The sequence below is a fragment of the Saccoglossus kowalevskii genome, chromosome 20, assembly GCF_978046115.1.
Source record: "Saccoglossus kowalevskii chromosome 20, keSacKowa6.1, whole genome shotgun sequence".
NCBI classification, from domain to species: Eukaryota; Metazoa; Hemichordata; class Enteropneusta; family Harrimaniidae; genus Saccoglossus; species Saccoglossus kowalevskii.
The window spans coordinates 19,976,130-20,001,999 of NC_140660.1; the positions used below are offsets into that span (position 1 = coordinate 19,976,130).

Here is a 25,870-nt window from a genome sequence, read left to right on the forward strand (position 1 = left end):
TAACTCTAGATTAGATGCACATAATCAAGTTTTCATCTGCACATAATCAAGTGATTATAGACCAAGTTCAATGTGTTCATGGGCTAAAATAAAGTTGTACGAATCTGGTCAAGCTTGGAATATTGATAATTTTTTTATAGCTGTTGAATGACTGAATCACATTAATTTTAAAGAAAGTCTGACATCTTTAGTCCTTGTTTGGGCGTGGATTGGATTTGTAATCTCACTTCTGTGTATTTAAGATTATTAACACCTGCACATATGTCTATGACATGCTTAGGTCGATAACATTCAAACCATTGCTCACACGCAATACGCCATTTGTGTCATGATCCAATTCTGAATGGCAGCCATTTTATTTCTAAAGTTCATTAAAATCAATGGCATTTCTGTACCAGATCTCAACCATGTATAGATTGCATTAAAGCTTATTTCTCATAACAGATTCAAAATGGCCGACTGGCTTGTCATTTTGTTTTAATGATCGATCACGGTTTTACTATATATACATATACACCATACATGATGTTGCATTTACTCATTCGGTGATATGATTCAAAATGACTGCATGGCATTGATTCTTTTGTTTTATGTTCCCATGTAAACATTTTGTTATCATCCTCCACACATACGTGTATCGTTACGCATTTTTTTAGTTCTTCTGTTCAGTTTTTTCAATAGCCATATATTTCTATTTTCCGGGAATTTGAACTATGTAACCTAAGTCCAGAATCACCAATTTGTACGTCAGCTCTGTTGGAATATTGTCTCCACCAACACTTTTGCTGAAATTCAATTTCTTCATTGTTTCTCTAACTTCATTTATCAATGTCTCAATTGCAGTAGCAAACATTTCTGTAATCGCCTCAACTGAATAGAGTAAGTTCCTACAGTATTCCTTCATCGAGCTTTAACATAATTGTCATCTTTCAAAAAGTTACCGTATTTATCATCATTTATCACTTTTGATGGATTCTCGCATCAAACACAACATTGCTTCTTGTTTTCACATTTTGAAAATGTTAAGTTCTTATGTGTGCTGTATTATTTTCTAATATCACTGCCTCAGTACGCAGGCTGGACCTCCTCCACTCTCTTCTTTTATGAGGATGGAAGGAGCAGTCTCGGTGCTGTGAGATCCCACTGACCAGTTGGTACAGGTGAAGACTAGCAACCCATTTTGGCTTCTGCAAAGGGCAAGCGGTAAGGACCCAAAGCTGAGAAAACGTAACAACCAAAGTCAGAACCCACTGGACAGAAGTAGTCAGGAGGCAAGTGTCCTGGCTGGAAGTGTCCTGGAGGGAAGAGTGATGACGCGCCCCAGGAAGATGGGGCCAAGTGGTGGTCCCCCCTTCATTGACGGTCACCTACCTAGCTTGCAGGGAAAGCAGGTTTGATGCTTCCGCTTGCAATTAGGGGGATGGGCGGGAGGCATAGTCGGAACCTATCCACTTTTACAGGCCTAACATTGGTGGAGGAGAGATCACCCCTGATGTGGAACCGCCAAACCCATACATCTGTTGCACTGATTGCATCGGTGTATTCTGGTTTGGAGGCAGCGCGTGACCGATCCCTGGACTCTTTAGATGGCGATACATGGTTACAAGATCCTGCTGCAATCTTCACCATCCTGGCACCAACCCTCATTTGAGGTACTACCAGGGGACCCCTGCAAAGTGGGAACAATCCGACAGGAGGTAGATAGTTTGCTTACACAGGGCGCTATACACAGGATAGGGAACCCCGCATTGAGTCCGGACTTCTACTTGCAGGTATTTGTGGTTCCAAAGACTACAGGTGGCTGCGCCCCATTCTGCATTCGAGCAAACTAAGTAAGTATGTGCTTCATGGAAATGCCGAGCACCGCATTAGTTTCCATGTTCTAATTTCTACTTGTTAGCCTGCACAGCAGCACATTATACCAATACATCCAGTGAGAAAGTGACTTCCTCAATTTGCCCAGTTGGTCGCCCAAATAGTCAAGTGCTTACCTCAAGCAGGCGGTCACCTTGGACCCACTCGCCATTGGCTATGACTCTGGAAACAGATGCCTTACTCACATGTTAGGGAGCGCACCTATTGGACGACCACACCCAATGGAAAATATGGCTCCTGTGTTAGATTCAGAGCTTCCATATCAACTGGCTGAAACTGGAAAAACTGTGCTTAGCACAGATTCATCTTTCTACCCATAGTTCAAGACCACAGAGTCTTGCTTCGCATGGACAACACAGCAGTGGTCCCTTTTAGTGACAAGAAGGGGGAGCAGATTCCCATCGCTGTCAGTTCTAGCAGTGCAAATTCTCCTTTGGTACCTGCAATACATGTGGAGCTAGCCACATAAACCTTCCGGGGCCGCGAAACAGTCAAGTTGATGCCCTCTTGTGGTGGCTCAACTCCAGAACGCGGAGTGGCGGATACCCCTGACTGTTTCGGCGGTGGGACAGCCCAAGGTTAGACCTATTCACCTCACCCCAGAACACCAAGCTCCCGACCGACGTACACAACACACCTGCCGACTCCAGGAGCCTGGGCCAGGTACACTTTGTCAACCCCGTGGACCCACATGGACGTGTATGCCTTTCCTTCCTTCATGCTATTCATAGGGTACTGGAGCAACTTCGACAGGAGCGCATCTGCACTTTGACGTGGGTGCCGCCCACTGCTGTTGGAAATGTTAGTCAAACACCAGGGGTGCTTCCAGACTTCCAGATCTGCACTGCACTGCCTTTAAGCCCAGCGTTGTACCACATATACACATTGAGGCTTTCAGTTGACTGACTCAGACTTTTCTGTGTGGGCTACCAACATCCTGGCCAGGGCAAACGGGGATCCCACCAACGCAGCATATGCCTCGAAATGACCTGCATACACTGATTGGTGTAGTGGAAGGGAGATCCATGACATCCCTCTGTTGGCCAGGCAGCTGACTTTTTGTCCATCGTTTGGAAGAAATGGACTAGTCCTTCCGGCGATTGTTGGTTTTAGGTCAGCCTTGTAACCCACCATTGAAACTCCTAGCCAGTTGCCATTCTGATAATAACCTTAATTTCACATTCTGACACAACTCATTTGTTCTTGTACATTTACTGTAATGTCATTACTCCAGTTTGCAACTGGATTTTCGTTACATCATGATTAAATATGGACTGGTTCCTTTAAACATTTTTATCACAGATCATACCATCTTGAATTGTAATTCAAGACGACGATTTTCAATCATCAATCCCTCTGAAGATATACCGCCACTGTGGATATGGATACTTAAAACACATTAGTATCAATTTACTATGATTATTATTACTTCAATAAGATATGACGCATACACTTATATTACAAAAACAACCATCTTGATTTCTTTGCTCTACTACAAAAAATATGTTAGAAACATAACAATTTTCAGTTAATAATAAATAATGTGACCCATCTATATCATACTGGGCAATATATAAACCCATGTCGCTTTACAAATCTATAGCATCTATCAAAGCTGAAACTGGTTCACCAATCACTTAATAGAATGTCACTGTTATAGTCGAATATTCTCAAAGTATGTTTATTATAATCCGACCGCAACTGAATGTGGAATGTCATTATCCAAATAATTTTATATATACCATGCACATTTATAAAGGCACATATCATCATCGTCATCTAATTAACATATTTCAAACATTCATAATGTTAATGAATAATAAATTAGGGATCTGTATACGAGTATATCTAATTATAAATGTCCAATCATTAAAAAGCTGCATTTGTTTGAACAGATGTCAATCCGCCCAGCTATACTGTCACAACTTTCATGACAATGTATAACACGATTATATTACAGTGACGGAATACTCGATAACAGGAACCTGTTTTAGCACAGACCATCCACAATGACGGACCAAACCATATACACTAATGAGTTTTTACAAGCAAGGTCTAAGCGTATACTGAAGACGTTTTCTTTTTTATTTATTTTCTCAATTGGGATTGGAGTTGGATTATATTTCATCGATATCAACATAAAAAGAGGTACAGTATTTGTGATGTCATTAACATAGCACCACACCTTGTTTTGCCTTTTAAAAACTGGGTAGTATTCAATGCAAACAGTGTGTACATTATTCTGAGATGTGAAACTACAACCATGCTATATGTCAATGTTTAAGCTCAAAACTGTTAAAAGCTAAAACTACTATTAAATACAACACATCGATTCTAGCTAACATGTTTATAGTTTGGAATTTTGATCACATGTGGAACAATGTAGTTAGATCATAAACACTCAGAAGTAAGAAGTAATGTAACACACGTAGACGGTTATGAAATAATCCAAACACATTTACATTCCACATCTAGAAAATAGTTGACTGGACTAAATACTTAATTATTCTTTGTTGAATAAAATGTAGTTTTTAAGTGGTTTTTGTTCACGTAAACATATTCACAATTGACTCTCCATCCAACTATAGGTGGAAGGGTTCATTCTATGCGAACTCCGTTTCCTGTTACTAAGAGGCAACACATCCATATCGAATTAAGTACGCCGTATGAACACCCGACTCATAGAACGTATGTGGAAAAAACGATGAACCCAACGGAATGGGCAACTACTGAGTCAAATACCTTAGTTCCCGATACTGATACAGTGAATTCCCAATCTATCAGCAACATATCAGGCACTACATATAGATACAATAAGACTCGTCCACCGTGGTACTCGCATATGGAAACAGCGAAGACAGAACCATCTGCAAACTTTGCTGACACCACCTCGTCGATATCTTCTATTGTGACTATGGATACACACCCAATTCCCACAACAGTCGGTGAGCTTAATAAACGTGTATAATAATTCGATCTTTCATTAATATTTATCTTCACACACTGACATCAATGAAACATTTTTATGTTGGTGCTTTTAAGCATGGTGATCAAGAATACCACGAAACGTTTTATCCCACCTGTTCAAGTTGCTGAATGTTAACTTGCACACTCCCAAAATTTTGCAATCATGTCATTATATTAAATAACGTATGCAGTGTTGCAATATTGGTGGTAGCTTCATCGTTACTGGACGGAGAGAATTGCTTTTTGTTGCCTTGCTTGCACAACATCATATCGTCTTGACATAGTGTCACTCCTCTCGCTTCTTCTCAGTCTCGCCATCTTCATTTTGACATTGTGGGGGAGTCAATTTGTGATGAAATTGAGTTTTATGTAGAGCCGGTGCAAATGCACATGCACGCGTAGATAGTACTGTTTCCTGTCTTCGCCCACCATCTTTATAATAAGCTAGTATTGATCCATAATTGAAACAGAAAAAAAAATGAAAAAAAAAAATAATCAAATCAATCTATTACCACATGTATTACTATTATTTTAGCTTGTTTATCTACTCAGTTTCAATATAGTAATGGCCACTGTATCCCATCGGTTTTACGATGTGATGGAGTGAACAACTGCAATGACGATTCAGATGAAGTAGGTTGTCAAGGTAACCCTTTCAGGCATTCCGGTTTAATCTGTTTCATAGTTCCGACGTAAACGGCTAGTCGATGACATATAACCAATGTCATACCCAAAAATGCATTTTTTGTATGCATAATCTGTCTTATTTCATCCCATACTATGTTTATAAAATTAGAATGTGCTTTCGATGAGTTCACATGTGACGATGGAGGATGCATACCGCTTCCATATTATTGTGACAATCTGTTTGATTGTAGGGATTACCCTGACGATATTAACATAGTTTCACTCCACTAGCTTGTGATGAAATTGAGTTTTATGTAAAGCCAGTGCAAATACGAACATGCACGCGTAGATAGTACTGTTTCCTGTCTTCGGCCACTATATTTATAATAAACTAGTATTGACCCATCATTAAAACAGAAAAATAATAATCAAATCAATCTACAATTACCACATGCATTACTATTATTTCAGCTTGTTTATCAACTCAGTTCCAATGTAGTAATGGCCATTGTATCCCATCGGGTTTCCGATGTAATGGAATCAACAACTGCAATGACGATTCAGATGAAGTTGGTTGTCAAGGTAACGCTTTCAGGCATTCCAGTTTAATCTGTTTCATAGTCTCGACGTAAACGGCTAGTCGATGACATATAACCAACATCATATCAAAAAAATGCATTTTTGTGTACGTATAATCTCTCCTATTTTATCCCATACTATGTTTAAAAAAGTAGAATGTGCTTTCAATGAGTTCACATGTGACGACGGAGGATGCATACCGATTCATTATTATTGTGACGATCTGTTAGATTGTCGGGATTACTCTGACGAAATTAACTGTGACAGTAAGTGACAATTGAATTACTAGTAGTTATCATCTTTGAGTAGCTGTGGTGTAAATGCAAATATTAAAGATATGTAACTACACAGGTTTGTTCAATATAATACCGTGCTGTGTCATATTATCTAAACAACACTTATTCACAACTTCTAAAAAGGTATACGATATTTTCTGGTGATGCAAATTGTTATGAATTAGAATTAGATTTGCATTTCTCTTCCAAAATAAAACAGATGTAAGTTCAAAAGCAGTGAAATAACATTGGGAATCACTGCTGTTATCAGGCAACAATATTGCCTGTTGGAGTTATGCATAACGTCAATTGGACGACAAAACACATATTGATATTCAAGAAGACCCGGATAAGAACATAATTTTTAACATTGCTTTGATTTGAATTTCACTGCTAAGGACATATGTTCTAGTTATGAATATTGACCTTACTAATATGGAAATGAGAAACACAATTTAATATTGAGTAAAGCACTATACTAATAAAAAATGCAGACAAAAATGTATTCAATTGGATAGTATATTTTCGGTGGCACTGGAAATGTCATAACTATATATACGAGCATGTTTTTTGCGTTTATATAAAAATTGTCCAGCACACAATTTTTTTCTAGGTGGTTGGCCCGTCATTTCCAATTATTAGTCAAAAGAGATGGACGGCGTCTGTAGGAGAGTAAAAACCACATTATATTTCTTAACAATAGTCATTCCAGATATATCTATAATTCAAGCCATATATACTATTATCCTGACGAACATACCAACATAACAGTACGAGTTTGCATATTGCGATATTCAAAGAAGCTTTCACTGCTACTGTAGCGCAATGTTCATAAGACCAAATTGCACTTGCATTTAGACGCATTTTATTAGTATGAACACTTCAAATATTGATCACCTTGAATGAGTATTCTTTGGTGAAACATCAACATATATTGAATATTTCATGTACGTGTTTACAAGCAAACATTGACCAATCTTTAACATACTGCTACGCTATATTGTTCAGGGCAATTGGATACATTGTTTGTAAGGTTTTTCTTTTATGAATGGGTTAGTAGAGGCAACTGAAAAACATCGCGCTATATCACTCATGTTATTGTTACCATGTAGTTGTCATGAAATGTATTTTCAAATAGTTCAAGCTAAAATAACCTTTATTTACGTGACACCTTACGATAGCACTTCACTTCAGAAGTGCTGATAAATTAACTCGAATAATTTGTATAGTAAATTGGATATTTTATAATGACATTGTCTTTACATATATATATATATGCATAGGATAATTTCCTCCAAACTGACTACTGTTACATTACATACGATGTCAGTTTCGACGTAAGTGTTGTTATGAAACCATTGCGTGTATAATTAAATTTTGATACAAAGTTAGTTTTAATTGATTAGGATGTACGATGGACCAGTTCAAATGTCAGCGTGAAGCTTGTATAGATTTATACCGCATGTGTGATGGCAGTACTGACTGTAATCACCCTTATGACGAGGCTTATTGCAATGGTATGTATTAAAAGCACCATCAAAATATCAACTGTTATCATTTTATGTTTAGTGTGAAATAGTATTTATCACCAGCACCTACAAATATTCCAAATGATGGTTATTTTTCTAGGTTGTGGTGAAGGAAATTTTCAGTGTATGGACGGGCTGTATTGTGTTCCCGACGTGTTTGTGTGTGATCGTGGTATCGACTGCCGAGATGGCTCTGACGAGTATGGTCCGCAGTGTTCATGTAAGTGTTAATATACAGCATGTCACCGCAACTTTGTAATAATGTGTCCTACATCTACGAGGTCTCATTGGTTGGTTGGTACCACGTCCTGTTCGATTATCAGAGGATAGTTTGGCAATGCTGCGGTGAATACACGAACACAAGCATACCACTGAATGTATACTGCATTATTTCGCTGTAATCTAATTGAAATATTATTACAACTGAACACTATGACCTGATAATTCGGATCGGATGGGAATGCTTGCACACATATTAATCATATATATTCTGGTGATTTTAACTTTAAATATATTTTTTAATTGTTGCTATTACCAGGGTGCAGTGTAACTGAATTCACATGTGATGGGACTAAATGTATACCATTATCAGATGTTTGCAATGGTGTTAGTAACTGTGATGACAATGCTGATGAGATCGATTGTGGTATGTCGTTTTAATTATTGTTACCACTTTTGGTCATTTCAATAACTATTCCGGTCGTGTGTTTATTTCTGTTTGTTGTATCTATGTAGATTTGTAGCCAGTTACAGTATTTGTCGTATCTAGATTTCAAATCACCGAAGTTGTTTTCACATACAGATTAGCGTTCGGCATGCATATTAATAAAAACTAGTTTTTGTTCGTTTACATGTAATTTACACACTTTTCGTTTTGGTAGTCGATTCCTATAACACCTATTCTATGAGGGGTTTAGTTTCGAGGTCTATTCAGATAAACAACTTTGAAGAAACAGTCACATATATAACACATGTCAAGAAACTAAAGTCCACTCGTATACGCAATGAACAAGAAGTTCATCGTAATTGACTTATTGAGTTTCAGATCTCTTATTAAATGTTTATTAAATAAACAAAACTTTTCATGATTTAATATTCCGTTTCGTATGTCCTTAATTTGAATATTTGTGATCAGCGTATTACAAATCCCGCGAGATTTAAGTCCACCCGTACGATTAACTGTACGTAATAAACAAAACAACACAACACAACAGTCATCATTATTGATTGTTAGGTTTGTGATTATATGTTTATTAAATAAAGACCAAATCTAAACTTTTCCGTAATTCAATATTCTGCTTAACAATTACTGTCACATATATAACGAGATGATAATCACTGACATATACATCCACTAATCAAAATAGATTATTGTATAGGGATTTCAACAAAGTACAATGAACAAGGAATAATACACTAAATGAAATGCAATACAATATGAGATACGAATTTGATTTTTCACAGTAGCGTGGAATATTGCCAATTCAAAACTGTATTTAAAGTCCTACATTATAATGATCTAAGAATACATGTTCATACCCCTAGATCATGTGTGTGGCCCTAGTAAATATTATTGTGGCAATGGTTACTGTATTGGCAATGAGTGGGTCTGTGATACCGTCCTTGATTGTATGGATAACAGTGATGAGAATGGTTGTGAGTAAGTAATGCTATATTATATATGTTAACTATGAATTGTAAATGGGTAGAAATATAGATGTTCACATACAACGCAAATATAGATGTATTAAAGTAGCGAGAGGGGAAACATAATTTATAGTTTAATGGAGTTTAGGACTTTCCTCACCAGTTACTATGCATGCAGTTATGGCAATGTATATGTTTTCAGAAAGCTGAGATATAGCAGAATATGATCATGTATGTTTCGTATTGATATTTGCTCAGGGGATTAAGTTACGATCGTTCCCGTTAACCTCCTAAACGGAGAGTTTTTTTGCGGGATTGGCCGTTTCTCGGTGTTCCTTTTTTCTATGTATCTGATCTTTTCACTGTTGCTTTATAGGACAATGATCTTTGAGAATGCGTCTCGAAATGTGTATGTGTCCCATAGTTAGAGAGATAGAGCCTGTTGAACTTCATGGACTAAATTTTACGAACGTGTTTCTGTTCCCAAGGCCGTAACTCAACGTCGACGGCTCACATAAACGTCCATTAGACATCATATTTTAGCCCATTTTGTGGCGAATAGATTGTGTAATTTGTACATCGTTAGCGTAGAGAAAAGTGTTGAAAGATGACATCTTCAATAGTTATGATAGTCAAAAATTAGTTTCAGTAAAAATTCAATAAAACGTTTTTTTCGAATTTGGCAACAGATAAACAGCTAACTAATGACAAAATGTCTACCATTTCGATCATAATTTGTAAATATACAAGTATCTGATATGCGTGGAATGTTAGATTGTGAAAGATTGGTTGATTGTTTCCTAAAACGTGACAAAACTTAGCAGTTTCGTCGAAAGTGGGTGCTAACTTGAGCAAGATGGCGTACCGCGCAATTAATTTGTTCAAGTCCTTTTGTTATGTTGAACAGCGTCAACAGTACAATCGGTTCTCTAAACATAGGACGGGCCTTCATGACAGCATATATTTACTTACGTGATATACATGCCTTCAAGTACAGATATGTTTGCATTACTCTCAGCTTATGGAGTGTGTACCGTTATCGGATTTGTTATAATCAGTTAGCTCTAAGTCAGCACTACCGGATTCGGCCGATACCCCGCCCCGGGCGATCTTATGGAGGATTCGATTATTTTTTTAGAAAAATGTGGACCAAAAGATCGCCCGGGCGATGTTATGGCAGATATTACGAAGCCCATCTTGTCTGAAAAATAACCCTGCACTGATAAAAATGGTCTCAGAAAATGTTTAGAAAAAATAATGTTTCGCGTTGACCAAATATAATCATGCAAAGTATAAATTCAAAGTGTTTTAATACGTTGGTGAGAGGTCACATTTTACGTGAACAAGAACATGCACTAAGAAGGAAAAGCAAGCCAATGTCGAAACGGGGTGCATCATGGACATGACATGACACAATACACGATGCGATAACTGAGTGATCAGTGACATCGAAATTCAAGTACTTCTTTGTGAAACTTGCTGCGCGCGATGCTGACATCAAGTGTGTGTTTTAACCGAAGTTTGACCCCAATTCACGCACTGAACTTGCGCGTTAAATTAGCAACCTTTTTCGTTCGTGCTCCGAGCGTCGATCTAGTAAACTTATATCCGACGGTACTGTAATTACGCAACTTGTATGCAACTCTGTACTTTGAATTTTTCAACATCGTTTACTTGTTGCACTGCTTTTCTACGCAGAAAAAATGTCAGTCACGGAGTTACATTTTTGATTCCACTCTGCGGGCTGACTATAATATGAGCCCAGGTCACTTACAGTTAGATATCTTTTAACGGCGTCGGACATTTTTCGGCGGCCATTTTTTTTTCATCTTAGAACTCCTTCCCATGATATATTAGGTTATTAAAACACCAAGAAAAGCTTGAAATACTATTGTGTAATGTTTGTTTGTGCTTCGATCGCGATGATCGCGTAACAGATACTACTTATAGATCACACAGGATATAATAAAGCCTGATGGTCAACAAATCAGTATGCAAATTAAATCCTTTGTCTTCAGTCCGTCACTCAACATGATATGTAAATGCATGAAGGACGGGTTCACCTACAACTGAGTTTCCGGGAATAAATTGAAATTACTCAATAAATGCATCGCGCACTGTAAATTCGGACCAAATATGAAGAAAGTACGCAATATAAGGTTGCATAATCCGGGATTTTTAGAAAAATGTTTTTTTTTTCTAGTTTTTCCCCCTCTCGCTACGTTAACACATTCAGTGAACATGAAAATGCAATTTATTTTGGAATATGATGATACATATATGAAATCGTTTTTCCGTTTCAATTGCTCTTATTTGTCTCCATCAATTGAGGAAGAGATGCATCTTGATTCAAGTCATTTGCATATTTCCATGAAATATATACATCACCTGTTTTCTGATAAATAATCTGCCATGTTGTACACTCAGCAAAGCAACATGTATCATATTTCAATTGTTAATAGACCATTTGTGTATATGTCACTACGATAATACATTTAGTTTTTGTATACTGAACATACCACGTATGTCGTGTGATTATTTGCTTTGTTATAACTACTTTCGCATGTTATGTATTTGTACGTAGACCAATCAACCCAATAATTATTACATTATATGTGCATTCGTGAGTTGATAAAAGTAACAGCACTGGCCGTACATATTGTCTTCAATATTGCGTGACATTTGTAACTTTACGTGTCTGTGGAATGTGCAGTATGAAATCCGTACTTTAATTTGGTGTATCAGTGGAGTAACCCATTAAGGAATATGATTATTCGTTCTATTTACATTGTGTTTATTTTTTTACCATGAACTACCATGAACTACTACTACCATGAACCAAATCACAAGTTAAATACAATATCGTTTATTGAAGATAATTGTGATATATTTGTTATTGCCCGTGGATATACAACAGTTCGAATAACATTACAGAAGCGAAGATCACTGATTGAGGCCTCGGCGTTGAATGACAAAGTACACTCAAGGCACAGTGGTCTGCTGAATAATGTATTGCTATTTGATGTTTAATAGAATCATCAAAATATTCCCACAAATCTTTAGAAATACAATGAAAATACCATTATATTATCTGCTTTCATTTTATATGTTATATAGTTTTTTCTTATATTTGTGAATAAGGATTCGCGTATAATTTATTTGTTGATTGTAGATATATTTATTCGACCTAGCAATGTATTTATATTATTAACATCGACAAGAAGCTCATATTTGCTCGTGGAAATGTATTTTAAATGGTCTAAATATTGCTTAGCTATTTGTTGAAAAATATGCATACATATTATTTGAAAAATGACAGTAAAATAACTAAATAACCATTTCGAAAACCTATATACTTTTTAAAGTTGAACAGTGAATGTATATAGATACGACATGTAATTAAAAGCATAACAATTTTATAACCGAAATATATATATATATATATATATATATATATATATATATATATATATATATATATATATATATATATATATATATATATATATATATATATATATATATATATATATATATATATATATATATATATTTAATAATTTATGCAATAGTGTTGATCGAGACCGATTTTGTTTGCAGTTTTGAAGTTGTCCTCGGGTATCCGTTTCGCTGAATTGTTTATGTTTATTCTTATTTTATTGTTATCACTTTATTATTGTGAATATTAGTTTTGGCGGTTTTAAATTTAGGATTTGCGTTTGTGCAAATGAGTTAAATACATATTTTGACTGTTGGCTACATCCTGCAACCTAAACATATATCTATCGTGTATAGTGAGGTGGTTGTTATTGAGTGAGATGTGATATATAAATAACGAGCTCGCGAGGGCGCTCTCATATGACAATATGACGACAACCATTTCAATTTACATTAAAACCTGAACAGTTTATTACCATTAACTACTAAATGTGCGATGTCTGTTTCTCATACATATGGGAACTGGACATTCGTAATATCTGCTACAAACACTCGGAAAAATGCTAACACAGTATTCAACAATGCAAATAAATTGTTGGAATCAAAAGTACAAAGTTTGGGCTTCAGAAAACAATTTGAAACAAGGACATTCTTATTTTCACGATATAATTTGGGTGTGAGAGTTACAAAATTTAATTTGGGAATATGAGAATATTTTTGGCGTATAATTTAGATAGTTAAATGCAAGGGCGACAATTAATTCCTCGTTAAAAATATAATGCCCCAAATGTTGAAAGTTTTACTTCTTTTAATACCGAATATAATCATTTTACGTGCTTAAATTTTAAATTAAATATGTTATCGTTAACATTATTTATTTTTGAACTTGTTATAGATTCTTTGCCATTCTTTTATGTTTATTTCAGTTGAATGTGTTGACATAAATAAAAAGTTGGTGAATATTGTTATAGTCTGTCAAAGTTCGTAACGCCGGTCGCTATGGACAAATTGTATCTGATAAGTAGATTTAGCAAGTAATTGATCTATTGTGAACATACTTAATTCAACCACAGCATTCTTATATGTGATATTTCAACGTCAATATTATACGGTGATATTGGATGTTCTTAATTATGTCAACGTCAGTGTATATGGTTATTTACGTTTTGTAGTCCTGCCTACTTCGTTTATGCGCATCAGTGGTTATTGTCTTTGTATGGTAAGCTGGAATATTGTGTGTTAAAACGCAACCTTTTATATCATAGTATACAATTAACATTTGATTTTGCATTTTATCATTATACACCGGATTAAGACGTTATACTGTTCCAACAAATTATTTACAAGGAACGTATTTGGAACATGATCTTATTCTAAGTACCCTGTTCTGCCAGAACGCCGGCGGGGTTGGTTCTCCACAATTCTCTGTTGTCCAAAAGACTGGAAATGTTATGAAAGTGAGCCTTAGTCTTATTCAAACTCTTTTTCCTTCAATTTGCCCCGTGCTTCTTCTCCCAAAACATGCCCTAAATATTTCAACTGCTTTTCACCTGATTGCTCCAACAAGTTTTGCTTTTTGTTCCTGTCTGTTTTAAATATATACAATTGATTTGACAGATGGTATACCATCTGGTAACGTGAATACAATATCATCTTCACTCACATTTAGGAATTACTTGGATCAGTATTAAATAAAGACGAACGTTCGTTGTGGAAAGAAGTCAAGAAGTCGCATACCACATTCGTTCCTTGCACTGTACTAAGGCTGAAGAAGTATAGGCTAGTAATCACAGAGACTAGCACATAGTTGTTAAATACAGATAAAGTAAAATAAAAGGAAAATACTTTAAAGTTAATATAATTGAAAAGATTACTTATCTAGTCTTACAGTAACAATGACGTGCTGAATGCAACAGTATACACTGGCTTAACTGTAAAATACTAGGATTATTGTCATCATTATTATTGTCTCAAATAATACACAACCAATGAAGTCATCTACAATAGCGTAACAGTAAGGAAGTACAAATAACTTCTACACGATTACTGAAACAGTATATTCAAGTATTTATAAACAAGAGTAAATAGGTAAGTATTTAATACTAAAATAACTATTCAGTTCAGTTCAACTACTGAGTACTGAAGACATCCAAAATACAGAATGTTTTAAATATGCAAGGCAGGTCCAAGTTCTAAATTTTGCATGCAACATTACAAGTATCAACTAACAATAGGATACGTCAGAAATAGTTTGGTTTAAGTGAATACCAAAATGACACAATTTAAGGTAACTTGAGTATTCAGTAATATTATTCACCGGATCAATAAAAAGAAATGGTAGTCACAATATTTATGTACAGTAAAATACACAATCCAGGTCAAGCACACTGGACTAAATGAATGTATATCTGACACAAAATAATTATTGATAAGGAAATAGCATGCAAAACGGAAAACCATACTAGCTTGATAATGGTACGCAATGCCACATCTTCGCCAGGCAAGAACCATTTATTCGGCCGAAGCGTCAACATTACCCTTTGGCAGATTTCACTATGATTTACAGTATGTCGCACGCCCTCAAACGTTCATAGAATTCACTTCGGCTCAATGGCATCACCCAATCAGAACTCGCGAAATAAACTACACATTACTTGGTAAAATTTAAATGGCTAGCCCTTCCTATGAACGAGCTTACTGATCATCGAAAGAAAGTACTTAGAGCTGTATCTGAGGCAAATGGCGCGTGTGTTGCAAAAACAGTCCCTTGACTGTGTTGCAAGAGAGATCGAATCGGGCAAGTCGATATGTTATCAGGTTGTACAGTTTTCTCAGTTGAATAAAACAGAGTTTGCACAAATATTTAGACATCCCATCGTCCTCATTCACTTCCTCACAAACAATTTTCAAAGTTGGAATAAGAAATTTTGGAAACGCGTCAACGAATATAGACCTTCTGTTCTTGACACTCTGTTAAACAGCGCAAAGTCTACACGTCGCCATTGTTTTGATCTGTGATGAGCTCCCCGATCTTCACATTTATGATACATCAACTCTAATTGGTGGCGCCAGCTCCTTGGCCCGCCCACGATCACGCGATATAAATGGCCGGCTTTAGCGAAACTGTGCGATTCTGACGATAGCAATGCTAGTGTAGGGGTATTACACTGAATGCAGACTAAAGTTATAGAAAAAAAGTTTAATTACAAGGTAAATCCGGGAAATACACAATAGTAAAATGTCACAGTCCAGTTCAGTTCAGCACTTTCTACCTGATGCTGAATTTCACATGAATCAAGGTTTGGTTGATGTCTGGAACGGTAAACAAGTCCGTCCGACTGGTTGTGGACAACAGAAAGTCAGGTAATGCGAATGACGGGATTTTTCCACACTTTAGTTGAAATCTCGACGGGACAACATAATTAATTGAGTCAATCTACTGGAAACAGTTAATACTGGGGTACAGAACTTAAAATGTTAACAATAGTTCTCACAAGAACCGGGATACTTGGTTCAACCACGGTTTCACCACAATGGCAACAGCTGACTGAAACTTCTATGGTTGATCCACACTAAATTCTACACAAACACGATTTCACTGCCCCCCAGATTTACACAACACCCATAACCAATTTAGTTCATTCTTTGGAATTCAGTCGATTTAACAGGATAATCGACCTGCCCACACAGACGGAGATAATTCGAACATAAGACACTAAACTTCCCTGCTGACCGACACAAAGATGCACAGACTTATTCATAAACAAAGTTATTCCAACACTATACTTTAGATGGCGCTCTCACTATAGACCGCCACACACAGTATTATTACTCCTCACCTACAGATATAAAGTTTATTTCATTATTTCAGAATCAAAAGTTATATATACAATTAAACTATGGTAAATTTATGTAGCGTCTATAAACCCATATTCCAGAGCCTTGTGTCTTCTACTGGTAGCTCATGAAAATGTCTATAGATACATATGGCGATTAGCTGGGTCACTCCGTCGTCAATGCGTCTTCCTCACAATAATGAAACAAATGTCCGTAATGATTGATGACAATTTATTTCCTTTAAGTATAGCTCAGTACAACCAAACTTTGCAATGAAGTACGAGTACACATATGATGAACGATTGACTGAAATAGCAAATAAATAAAAGAAACAATAAATACCATGTCTCATCTCTACACTAACACATTTTGGCATTATAAATTGACAATGAGTAGTAGACTGACAGCGCCATCTAGTGGCGAAACAACTGACGTAATGCAGCAAAAAAATACATGCAAGAAATCTATCACTAACATATCAAATAATCACTTAGAAATCACTAGACATGCGTAATCTATGAAAATATCATGAGCAAGAATAATGTGAAATCATCAAAGTAAAGTACTAAGTGAACAGGGTTTAAAAGCACATGTTATTGCATCATCGGTAAATAAACATTTCATGCCCTCACGCAAATACATGAATTATCACTCAAAAACGCAATCAAATGTTTCATACCGTATTTGTAGATCTTCCCAAGCACAATCGACCTCAGTATAGTCGTATTTCGGTAGTTTCTGTGTTCATTGAACACGATTTGACGTAAAAGTATTTGAAGATCAATAACTTTACCAGCTCTCAGGCAGCAGATAGTGTCTGTGAGTTCGTTATCTACTACCTCCAAAACAAAGTAATAAATGTAACTCGAACTGTAGGTGGCGCTATACCGTCAGCTAACAAAAGGCACATTTAAGTGAAATATAAGATAGGGCTATAGAGCCTAAAATAACATTTCGGTGACAATGACTAAGTAAAAATAATAAAGCAGAACTTTGGCCATAACATTCCGGCCCCTTAATTGTGAAGATCCTGTCGTAACAATTACACAAAACTTTATAAATGCCAAATTCTAAAATTCTTCTAAACTAAGGTGTTTCTATGGTTCAGCATCAAGTCCCACAAATAGTAAGCCATGCACGAGCAGAAAAGTGACATCAACAATGCAACCCATGTATGCGAACCACGCAGACACGCCGCAATCATGCTCGCGGTAGGCAATACACGTACCATCCAACCCAATAACTACAAAGCCGGCCATCGAATTCAGATACTTTATGGCAGTGGCTTGGAATTGTCAGAGACACCTTCTACATCTACTTCCAAAAGTAAGCACAGTTTGTCAACGGGTCGCAATAAAACATTGGCCTTGGTCTTCACTTTTCCCATTCGCACTAGACCTTTCCGGTCCTTCATTATCTCAATAACTTTGCCCATTGGCCATGCATTCCTTGGGACGGATTTATCTGCAATCAAGACAATGTCTCCTACGGCAAGATTCCTTTTAGGTTGTAACCATTTTTGTCTTTCTTGAAGCAGCGGCAAGTATTCCCTCAACCATCTTTTCCAAAACATATCCGCCAGATACTGAACTTGGCGCCATCTACGTCTTGCGTAGATATCATTTCTATCAAAGACTCCAGGTGGTAAGTTTTGGTAAGATTGAAGCAACAATAAGTGGTTAGGTGTCAAGGCTTCTAAGTCATTGGGATCTTCGGATACTGTTGAAATAGGACGTCCATTTATTATGGACTCAACCTCGCAAAGGAGTGTCTGGAGTGCCTCGTCATCCAGGTGAATTGTTTGCTCCTTAAAGAGGGAAAACAAAATTGTCCTTATGGTTCTGATTTGCCTTTCCCATATTCCTCCAAAATGAGAGCCAGCTGGCGGATTAAATTTCCAGTCTATGTCTACCTGGTGGAGTGCACTACTAATCTTTGTATGGTTCCACCTATCGATTTCTGCCTGCAGTTCACGCTTTGTACCAACAAGATTTGTACCGTTATCTGACCGAACAGATTTGACATTGCCCCTCCTAGCTTTAAATCTTCTAAAGGCATTAATGCAGGAGTCTGTATCCAGTGAATGAGCAATTTCCAAATGAACTGCTCGAGAGGCCATACATGTAAATATTACTCCATATCTTTTGACTGTACCACGGCCCCATTTGACTTCAAGTGGTCCGAAGTAGTCGACACCAGTGTGAGTAAAAGGTGGGTGATCTGGTGTTATTCGCTCTATAGGCAAGTCTGCCATCTTCTGCTCACCCACTTTAGCTCTGTAACTTCGACAGGTAACACAGTTAGACACTACCTTTCTGACCATTGCATTGGCACACATGATCCAGTACTTATGTCGTAGTCTGTTCAACATAGTATTTCTACCAAGGTATCCCACGCCTTTGTGTACATCTTCTAAAATAAGGTTTGACACTGGGGAATCTTTAGGGAGAATAACTGGGTGCTTTGCACTGTATGATAATATTGAACGCGCTAGGCGTCCACCAACTCTTATGAGTCCATCTTCCATCATCGGGTCTAGTTTGTACAAATGACTAGTACGTTTAATTCTTGGTTGATCTGACGTTAATGCTACTATCTCCTCAGAAAAATGCTGGCATTGAATATAAGCCACAATACATTTTTCTGCGCTTCTCAAATTATCTATTGTAAGATATACTTCATTTACTGCTTTCTTTGCATTCAACATTGCTGCCCTCTTTAGCTTTCTCATCTGTTCATTCACCATTCACCATTCACCATCTTTGCAGGTTACATTTGGCCATCATAATCCATGCAACTGTTTTCTTCAGTTTCATCCAACTGGAGAAGCGTGCAAAGAGTCCATCGATTTCTGTCTCTGGTCCTTGCCCTTTGAGAATCGCAGAGTTAGCTTCTCTTTTAACCTCAGGATCCCCATCTATGATCGTCATAGGTATTGCATTACATTTAGGCCATTCTAATTCAGGTCTCCAAAGAAAGTCCGGACCATTTAGCCATCTCTCTCTACGTATGGAGTCATTCACCTTGAGACCTCTGGAAGCGTCATCTGCTGGGTTGGACTTTGTGTCCACGTACCTCCATTGTGACATCTGTGAGCCCTCTCTAATGGTGTTAACACGATTAGCTACAAAGGTATGAAAGCGGGTACTTTCATTTGCACAGTAGCGAATGACGGACATGCTGTCTGTCCAGAAGAATGTTTCACTGAATTTGAAGTCTAGCTCTCTCTGTATCATTCTATTCATGCATACCGAAATAGTGGCTGCAGACAGTTCCATGCGAGGGATAGTTACTTTCTTCAGCGGTGCAACCCTAGACTTACCAACCAAGAGGGCACAATGAATCTTTCCTATCTCATTTACTAGGCGTAGATATGACACAGTGCCATAGCCAAGCTCGCTGGCATCCGAGAAGTTGTGGATCTGGCAGGACATTATCTTACCAAAATTGCAGACTTGAAACACCTTGGTACTGAGATTGTCTCCAGCTGTGGCAGGTCTGCTACCCATCTGTGCCATTTCTGCAGGTCTTTAGGTCCAATATCATCATCCCACCCAATACCACGATGACACAAGTTTTGTATGATGATCTTGCCAGGTAATACAAAAGGAGCAGCTAGTCCTATAGGATCGTAAATAGAGCTTATTACTGACAATATACCTCGTCTTGTAGATGGACGCTCTTGAATGTCTATCCCAAATCCTAGCGTATCAGATTCAACATTCCAATACACACCAAGAGCACGCTGGGTGGGGAGATCATCGTAACTCAAATTCAACTGCTTCACATTTTTAGCTTGACTGTCTACAGGAATTGATTTCAAGACCGTATGACTGTTGGTAATCCACTTGGTTAAGTTGAATCCTCCTTTGTGGCAGATACTTATCAGGTCTTGTACAACGGATATTGCCTTAGTCTCGGTATCACAGGATTTGAGGCAGTCATCTACGTAAAAGTTCTTTAGAACAGTATCAATGATTTCCGGCTTGAATTCATCCTTATTAGCTGTAGCAGTCTTGCGTAGCGCTGTATTCGAACAGCTTGGTGACGATACTGCACCAAATAAATGAACCATCATTTTATATACTTCAGGTTTTCTATCAAGTTCGCCATTTGGCCACCAATAAAAACGCAGACAGTCGCTGTCATGTATTGGGACCTTTACTTGATGAAACATAGCCTCTACGTCTGCCATAAGAGCTACTGGTTCTTGCCTGAACCGCAAAAGAACACCAAATAGGTTGTTAGTCAGATCAGGTCCTTGTAGTAACAAGTCGTTTAAGGATACACCGCACCATTTCGCAGAACAATCGATGACTACTCGTATCTTGTATGGTTTCATAGGGTGGTATACCCCATGGTGAGGTATATACCAGACTCTACCGTCATCTCTATCAAGCACCTCCTGCGGAACCTGAACAGCATAATGCTTTTGAATAATATCCGACATAAACTTTGTGTAGTCAGCATGAAACTTGGGTTCTTTCCTTATTCTCCTTTCAAGTCCTTTAAGTCTCTGCATGGCATAGTCTTTATTATTAGGTAGCCTTGCATCGTCCTTACGAAATGGCAAACCAATCTCATAGTGTCCATCCACATAGCGCATAGAGCTATCTACTTTCTCAATAAACGCTTTGTCCTCTTGAGAGTGTTCTCTCCTATCGTTGATAGAGTGTTCTGGAAAGTCCATGATGATAGAGCTTCTGACCAATATATCTAACTGCCTTAGTTCCTCTATCTCTTGTATGGCAATGATTTCAGCTTTATTGACAGTCAAACTATTTTGAACTGTGTCAATCTTATTGTCACCTTCACCACGGACAACATTCCATGCCACCCATCCCAAGAGAGTTCTTGAAGCATGAGGACTCCCACGTGGTCCTGTCAATATTTCTAGTGGAGTATATGCATCGGGTACTCCATTTCCAATAAGTAATCCCACATCCGCGTTCACCTTAGGCAGATCCAGGGCACACATATGTGGCCATTTAGTAACATCTTCTGTAGTAGGCATGTGGTGGCGCGAAACAGGCATTTTGTGTTTAGTGTAGACTTTTGGTAGCTTCACTGTGTTTTCACCATCTAAATCACTCACTTCAAGGCCTTTGAGAATATAGGTGCTCATAGTATGAGGGACACCCATTGTGTCAAGAGTAATCTTTGCTCTATCACCATTTACTCCCAATTTTCGCATTATGTCTTCAGTGCAAAAGGATACACTACTGCCCGGGTCAAGGAAAGCATATGTTTCCAAGGCTATACCACTATTCTTAGCCTTTACCAATACTGGGATTATTGCCATAGTACACTCACTGTTACCGGCCCCTGTTTGACCACTCAATTCTTTGTTCACATTTACACATGCGGTGGTGGCTTTCTGGTTGCCATATTTATTTGGCGATACGTCTTCTGTTTGTTGACAACTCCGTCTGTAATTATCATCATGTAAGATAGTGGGGTGATGTCCTTTACACTGTATGCATACTGCCTTAGAGCGACAATTCTTGCTTTGATGTCCTGGCTTTAAACAGCCAAAACAAACTCCTTTATTTCTTAAGAAATTTAACTTGACATCACGAGATTCTTTTGTCAAGTTATCGCATTTTTCCATACTATGACTGGCACTTTTGCAATAAGCACACGGTTTCTCAAATGCTACATGTATCTTAGTGTACTGGCCAGTGACTCTTGTCTCATTCTGAGCTTGGTCTCCTACTGAACCACCTTGAATTGGTCCACCGCATTCAGCTTTGGTCTCTGGTTTAACATTTGTGACATCTGTTGCAAAGCTTCCCCTTGTTTTCTTAGATTGTGTCCGTATCTTTGAGCCTTTACCTGAATTGCTTTCATCGTGCAAAGCCTTCCTTCCATATAATGGGTCGTTTGCCTGTTCAGATTCGGCTTTCACAAAGTCCACCAATTTTTTGAAAGTGACTGGCTTCCCATTCTGCCTAGCATCATATACTCGGCTTCTCCATTTCCCGTGAAGATAGTATGGAAGCTTACCAACAAGTACTTTCATGTGGTCATGATATTCCATTGACTGCATGGCTTCAATGCTTTGTGTTGCGTACTCGCACTCACGCAGAAATATGGCAAACTCATCAAGTGCTTTAATAACTTGATAACTGGCCAGTTTTTTGCCTTTTCTAGATGTGCGCTAGCAATCATTTGTACATCACCATACCTTCTCTCAAGCTCTTTACATGCGGCTGGATATCCTTGTTCTGCATCGAGATAACTGTAACCTGTTACTATATTGTTTGCCTCCCCATAGGTGTACTGCTCGAGGTAGTTCATTTTCTCTTCAATGTCATCAGTAACCAATCCTATTCTAGCATTAAATTGGCGAACAAATTTTTTATATTCTATACAGTTGCCTCCAAATTTCTTGATGTCTGACTGTGGCTTTTTCAATTCTTTCACCACCGCCAGAATACCTTCGTTAGACGACCGACTACCTGCAGCAGAGGGCCCATAGCTAGCATCACCCACGTGCTCAAAACCGCAACGCAACCCACGCGCATCGCGCACACAGGTCCCACCGACATCACCATCAATATGTGCAGGAAGTACTGCAGCCGGACTCAATACTGGCCCTATTACACTTTCCTAAACTAGTGTCCCTATTAGAACTAAACATATTATCAACAACTCCAATGTAACTAGGTGTTTTATACATACGGTTTGACTGACATCTAGATAGCTGCTCAATATGTGCTACATCACTTTGCCTTTGAGAAATGTCAATGTCATGCAATCTTTGATCTTGCTCGAATTAATTAGTTTCTAACTCAACCAGAACCTTTCGTCGTGCATCTGACACAGCGATTTCGGTTTCCAACTCCAACTCTTCTTCTCTTATTTTGAGTTGCATCTTTGCTTGCTCTTCTTTCAATCTACGTTGCAGTCTAGCTTGATCTTCTTGTCTCCTTGCATTCTCTGCTTCAATTCTAAGCTGTAGAATCGCTTGTTCTTCTACAATTTGAAGTTGTTCAATCGCCTGTCTTTCCCGTTCTAATGCTTGTTTTTGCTTCAACTTTGCTACTCTAGCTAACAGTTCAGCCTTTCTTTGATCCTCTTTAGCTCTTGCCATGGTCAATGAGCTCAAGCGTGTTGAGGTACTGCTAGTATGGGATTTCTGTGAATGACTTGAAGGTGTTTTACTAGTTTGTGAAGCGCTGTCCTCTGGCCTCACATTTGCATCAAGCAATCTTCGCGCTTCACACTCTTCACGTCTTATCCATGCCCTTGCACTGGCTCCCACACTTTCAAAATGTTCACTTTGTGGTCTGAACCAACCTTCATGTTTAAGTTGGTCCTCTGGTGATAACAGTTGCTTGTATTCATCGTGGGTAATGAGGAATTCCTCGTATAACACCATCCACTTGGTATAGGCTTGCCTTAATGATTTCAAGTCCGTCAGTGGGTCTCTCATTAAAACCAGGATAGAATCAGTTTCTTTATTCAGCTGCTTACATATAGAAGTGCAGTTCCTTTGTTTGAACTCAGTGAAATATTCTTTGGCCCTTTCAGTTTGCACTCTCGTTCGCTTAGCAAACATTTCCTCCATCTTGTCAGTTTGCAGTTGACTTATCCGTAATTACTAGTTGTGTATCAGGTGTATTGCTGACTGAGATTACTATCAACCAACACTTCAGTACACTTAACACGTATGTCAAAGAATAACTGCCCTGGAAACTCAACGGATGTTGATCAAATACGTCAATGAAAATGTAGCGTCTATAAACCCATATTCCAGAGCCTTGTGTCTTCTACTGGTAGCTCATGAAAATGTGTATAGATACATATGGCGATTAGCTGGGTCACTCCGTCGTCAATGCGTCTTCCTCACAATAATGAAACAAATGTCCGTAATGATTGATGACAATTTATTTCCTTTAAGTATAGCTCAGTACAACCAAACTTTGCAATGAAGTACGAGTACACATATGATGAACGATTGACTGAAATAGCAAATAAATAAAAGAAACAATAAATATCATGTCTCATCTCTACACTAACACATTTTGGCATTATAAATTGACAATGAGTAGTAGACTGACAGCGCCATCTAGTGGCGAAACAACTGACGTAATGCAGCAAAAAAATATATGCAAGAAATCTATCACTAACATATCAAATAAGCACTTAGAAATCACTAGACATGCGTAATCTATGAAAATATCATGAGCAAGAATAATGTGAAATCATCAAAGTAAAGTACTAAGTGAACAGGTTTTAAAAGCACATGTTATTGCATCATCGGTAAATAAACATTTCATGCCCTCACGCAAATACATGAATTATCACTCAAAAACGCAATCAAATGTTTCATACCGTATTTGTAGATCTTCCCAAGCACAATCGACCTCAGTATAGTCGTATTTCGGTAGTTTCTGTGTTCATTGAACACGATTTGACGTAAAAGTATTTGAAGATCAATAACTTTACCAGCTCTCAGGCAGCAGATAGTGTCTGTGAGTTCGTTATCTACTACCTCCAAAACAAAGTAATAAATGTAACTCGAACTGTAGGTGGCGCTATACCGTCAGCTAACAAAAGGCACATTTAAGTGAAATATAAGATAGGGCTATAGAGCCTAAAATAACATTTCGGTGACAATGACTAAGTAAAAATAATAAAGCAGAACTTTGGCCATAACATTTATATAGTATAGCTTTCAAGCACGACAACTTATTTATTGGAGAGAACACTTAACTATTAACATTTGATGTATTATGATTTTATATTTTGTTTTTGTTTACTCATTTCTGCGACCATTCCAATCTAATTTATTATGTAATTATTTTGTATCTATACATAACGCCAATGACCACAGTACGAAATAAAAAGATATTACTATTATTACAATCAGAATTGCGCAGTACTGTTAACCAACATTTCCACGTCACATTTGCATTTTGACTGGAGTAAATACCTAAGAAATGAGAAATTAAATTGATTTGTTTTGTTTTTGAATAAAATGTTGTTTTCATGTTCATTGACATATTTTGAATATCAAGGCTGCAAACATATTAATCATGCTGATGATGTTTTTGTTCACTTAAATTTATATACATTTGATTCTCAATC

General features: G+C 37.5%; 3 protein-coding genes and 2 long non-coding RNA genes across 5 annotated transcripts; all 5 read right to left on the reverse strand.

Moving 5' to 3' along the window:
• Nucleotides 1–16,984: 16,984 nt before the first annotated feature.
• LOC144351818 (uncharacterized) lies at nt 16,985–17,789 on the reverse strand. Its single transcript, XR_014927916.1, has 2 exons — nt 17,454–17,789; nt 16,985–17,080 (listed from the first exon to the last, which is right to left on the reverse strand). It is a non-coding gene; the product is annotated as an uncharacterized LOC144351818 (long non-coding RNA).
• Nucleotides 17,790–18,047: 258 nt separating this feature from the next.
• LOC102802659 (uncharacterized) lies at nt 18,048–19,520 on the reverse strand. The gene has a single exon (XM_006816260.2). The coding sequence runs from the start codon at nt 19,518–19,520 to the stop codon at nt 18,048–18,050; it is 1,473 nt and encodes a 490-aa protein (XP_006816323.2).
• A 7-nt stretch (nt 19,521–19,527) lies between these two features.
• On the reverse strand, nt 19,528–20,208 carry LOC146730105 (uncharacterized). The gene has a single exon (XM_085494428.1). The coding sequence runs from the start codon at nt 20,206–20,208 to the stop codon at nt 19,528–19,530; it is 681 nt and encodes a 226-aa protein (XP_085350554.1).
• On the reverse strand, nt 20,208–22,796 carry LOC102801836 (uncharacterized). The gene has a single exon (XM_006821623.2). The coding sequence runs from the start codon at nt 22,794–22,796 to the stop codon at nt 20,208–20,210; it is 2,589 nt and encodes an 862-aa protein (XP_006821686.2).
• A 1,849-nt stretch (nt 22,797–24,645) lies between these two features.
• On the reverse strand, nt 24,646–25,247 carry LOC146730106 (uncharacterized). The gene is made up of 2 exons (XR_014927956.1): nt 25,115–25,247; nt 24,646–24,741 (listed from the first exon to the last, which is right to left on the reverse strand). It is a non-coding gene; the product is annotated as an uncharacterized LOC146730106 (long non-coding RNA).
• Between the last annotated feature and the right edge of the window lie 623 nt (nt 25,248–25,870).

What these genes read in the sequence shown, in the direction of transcription:
- LOC102802659 (XM_006816260.2), bottom strand. Translation starts at nt 19,520, where the DNA reads ATGGTGAATGAACAGATGAGAAAGCTAAAGAGGGCAGCAATGTTGAAT.
- LOC146730105 (XM_085494428.1), bottom strand. Translation starts at nt 20,208, where the DNA reads ATGTCCTGCCAGATCCACAACTTCTCGGATGCCAGCGAGCTTGGCTAT.
- LOC102801836 (XM_006821623.2), bottom strand. Translation starts at nt 22,796, where the DNA reads ATGAAAGTACTTGTTGGTAAGCTTCCATACTATCTTCACGGGAAATGG.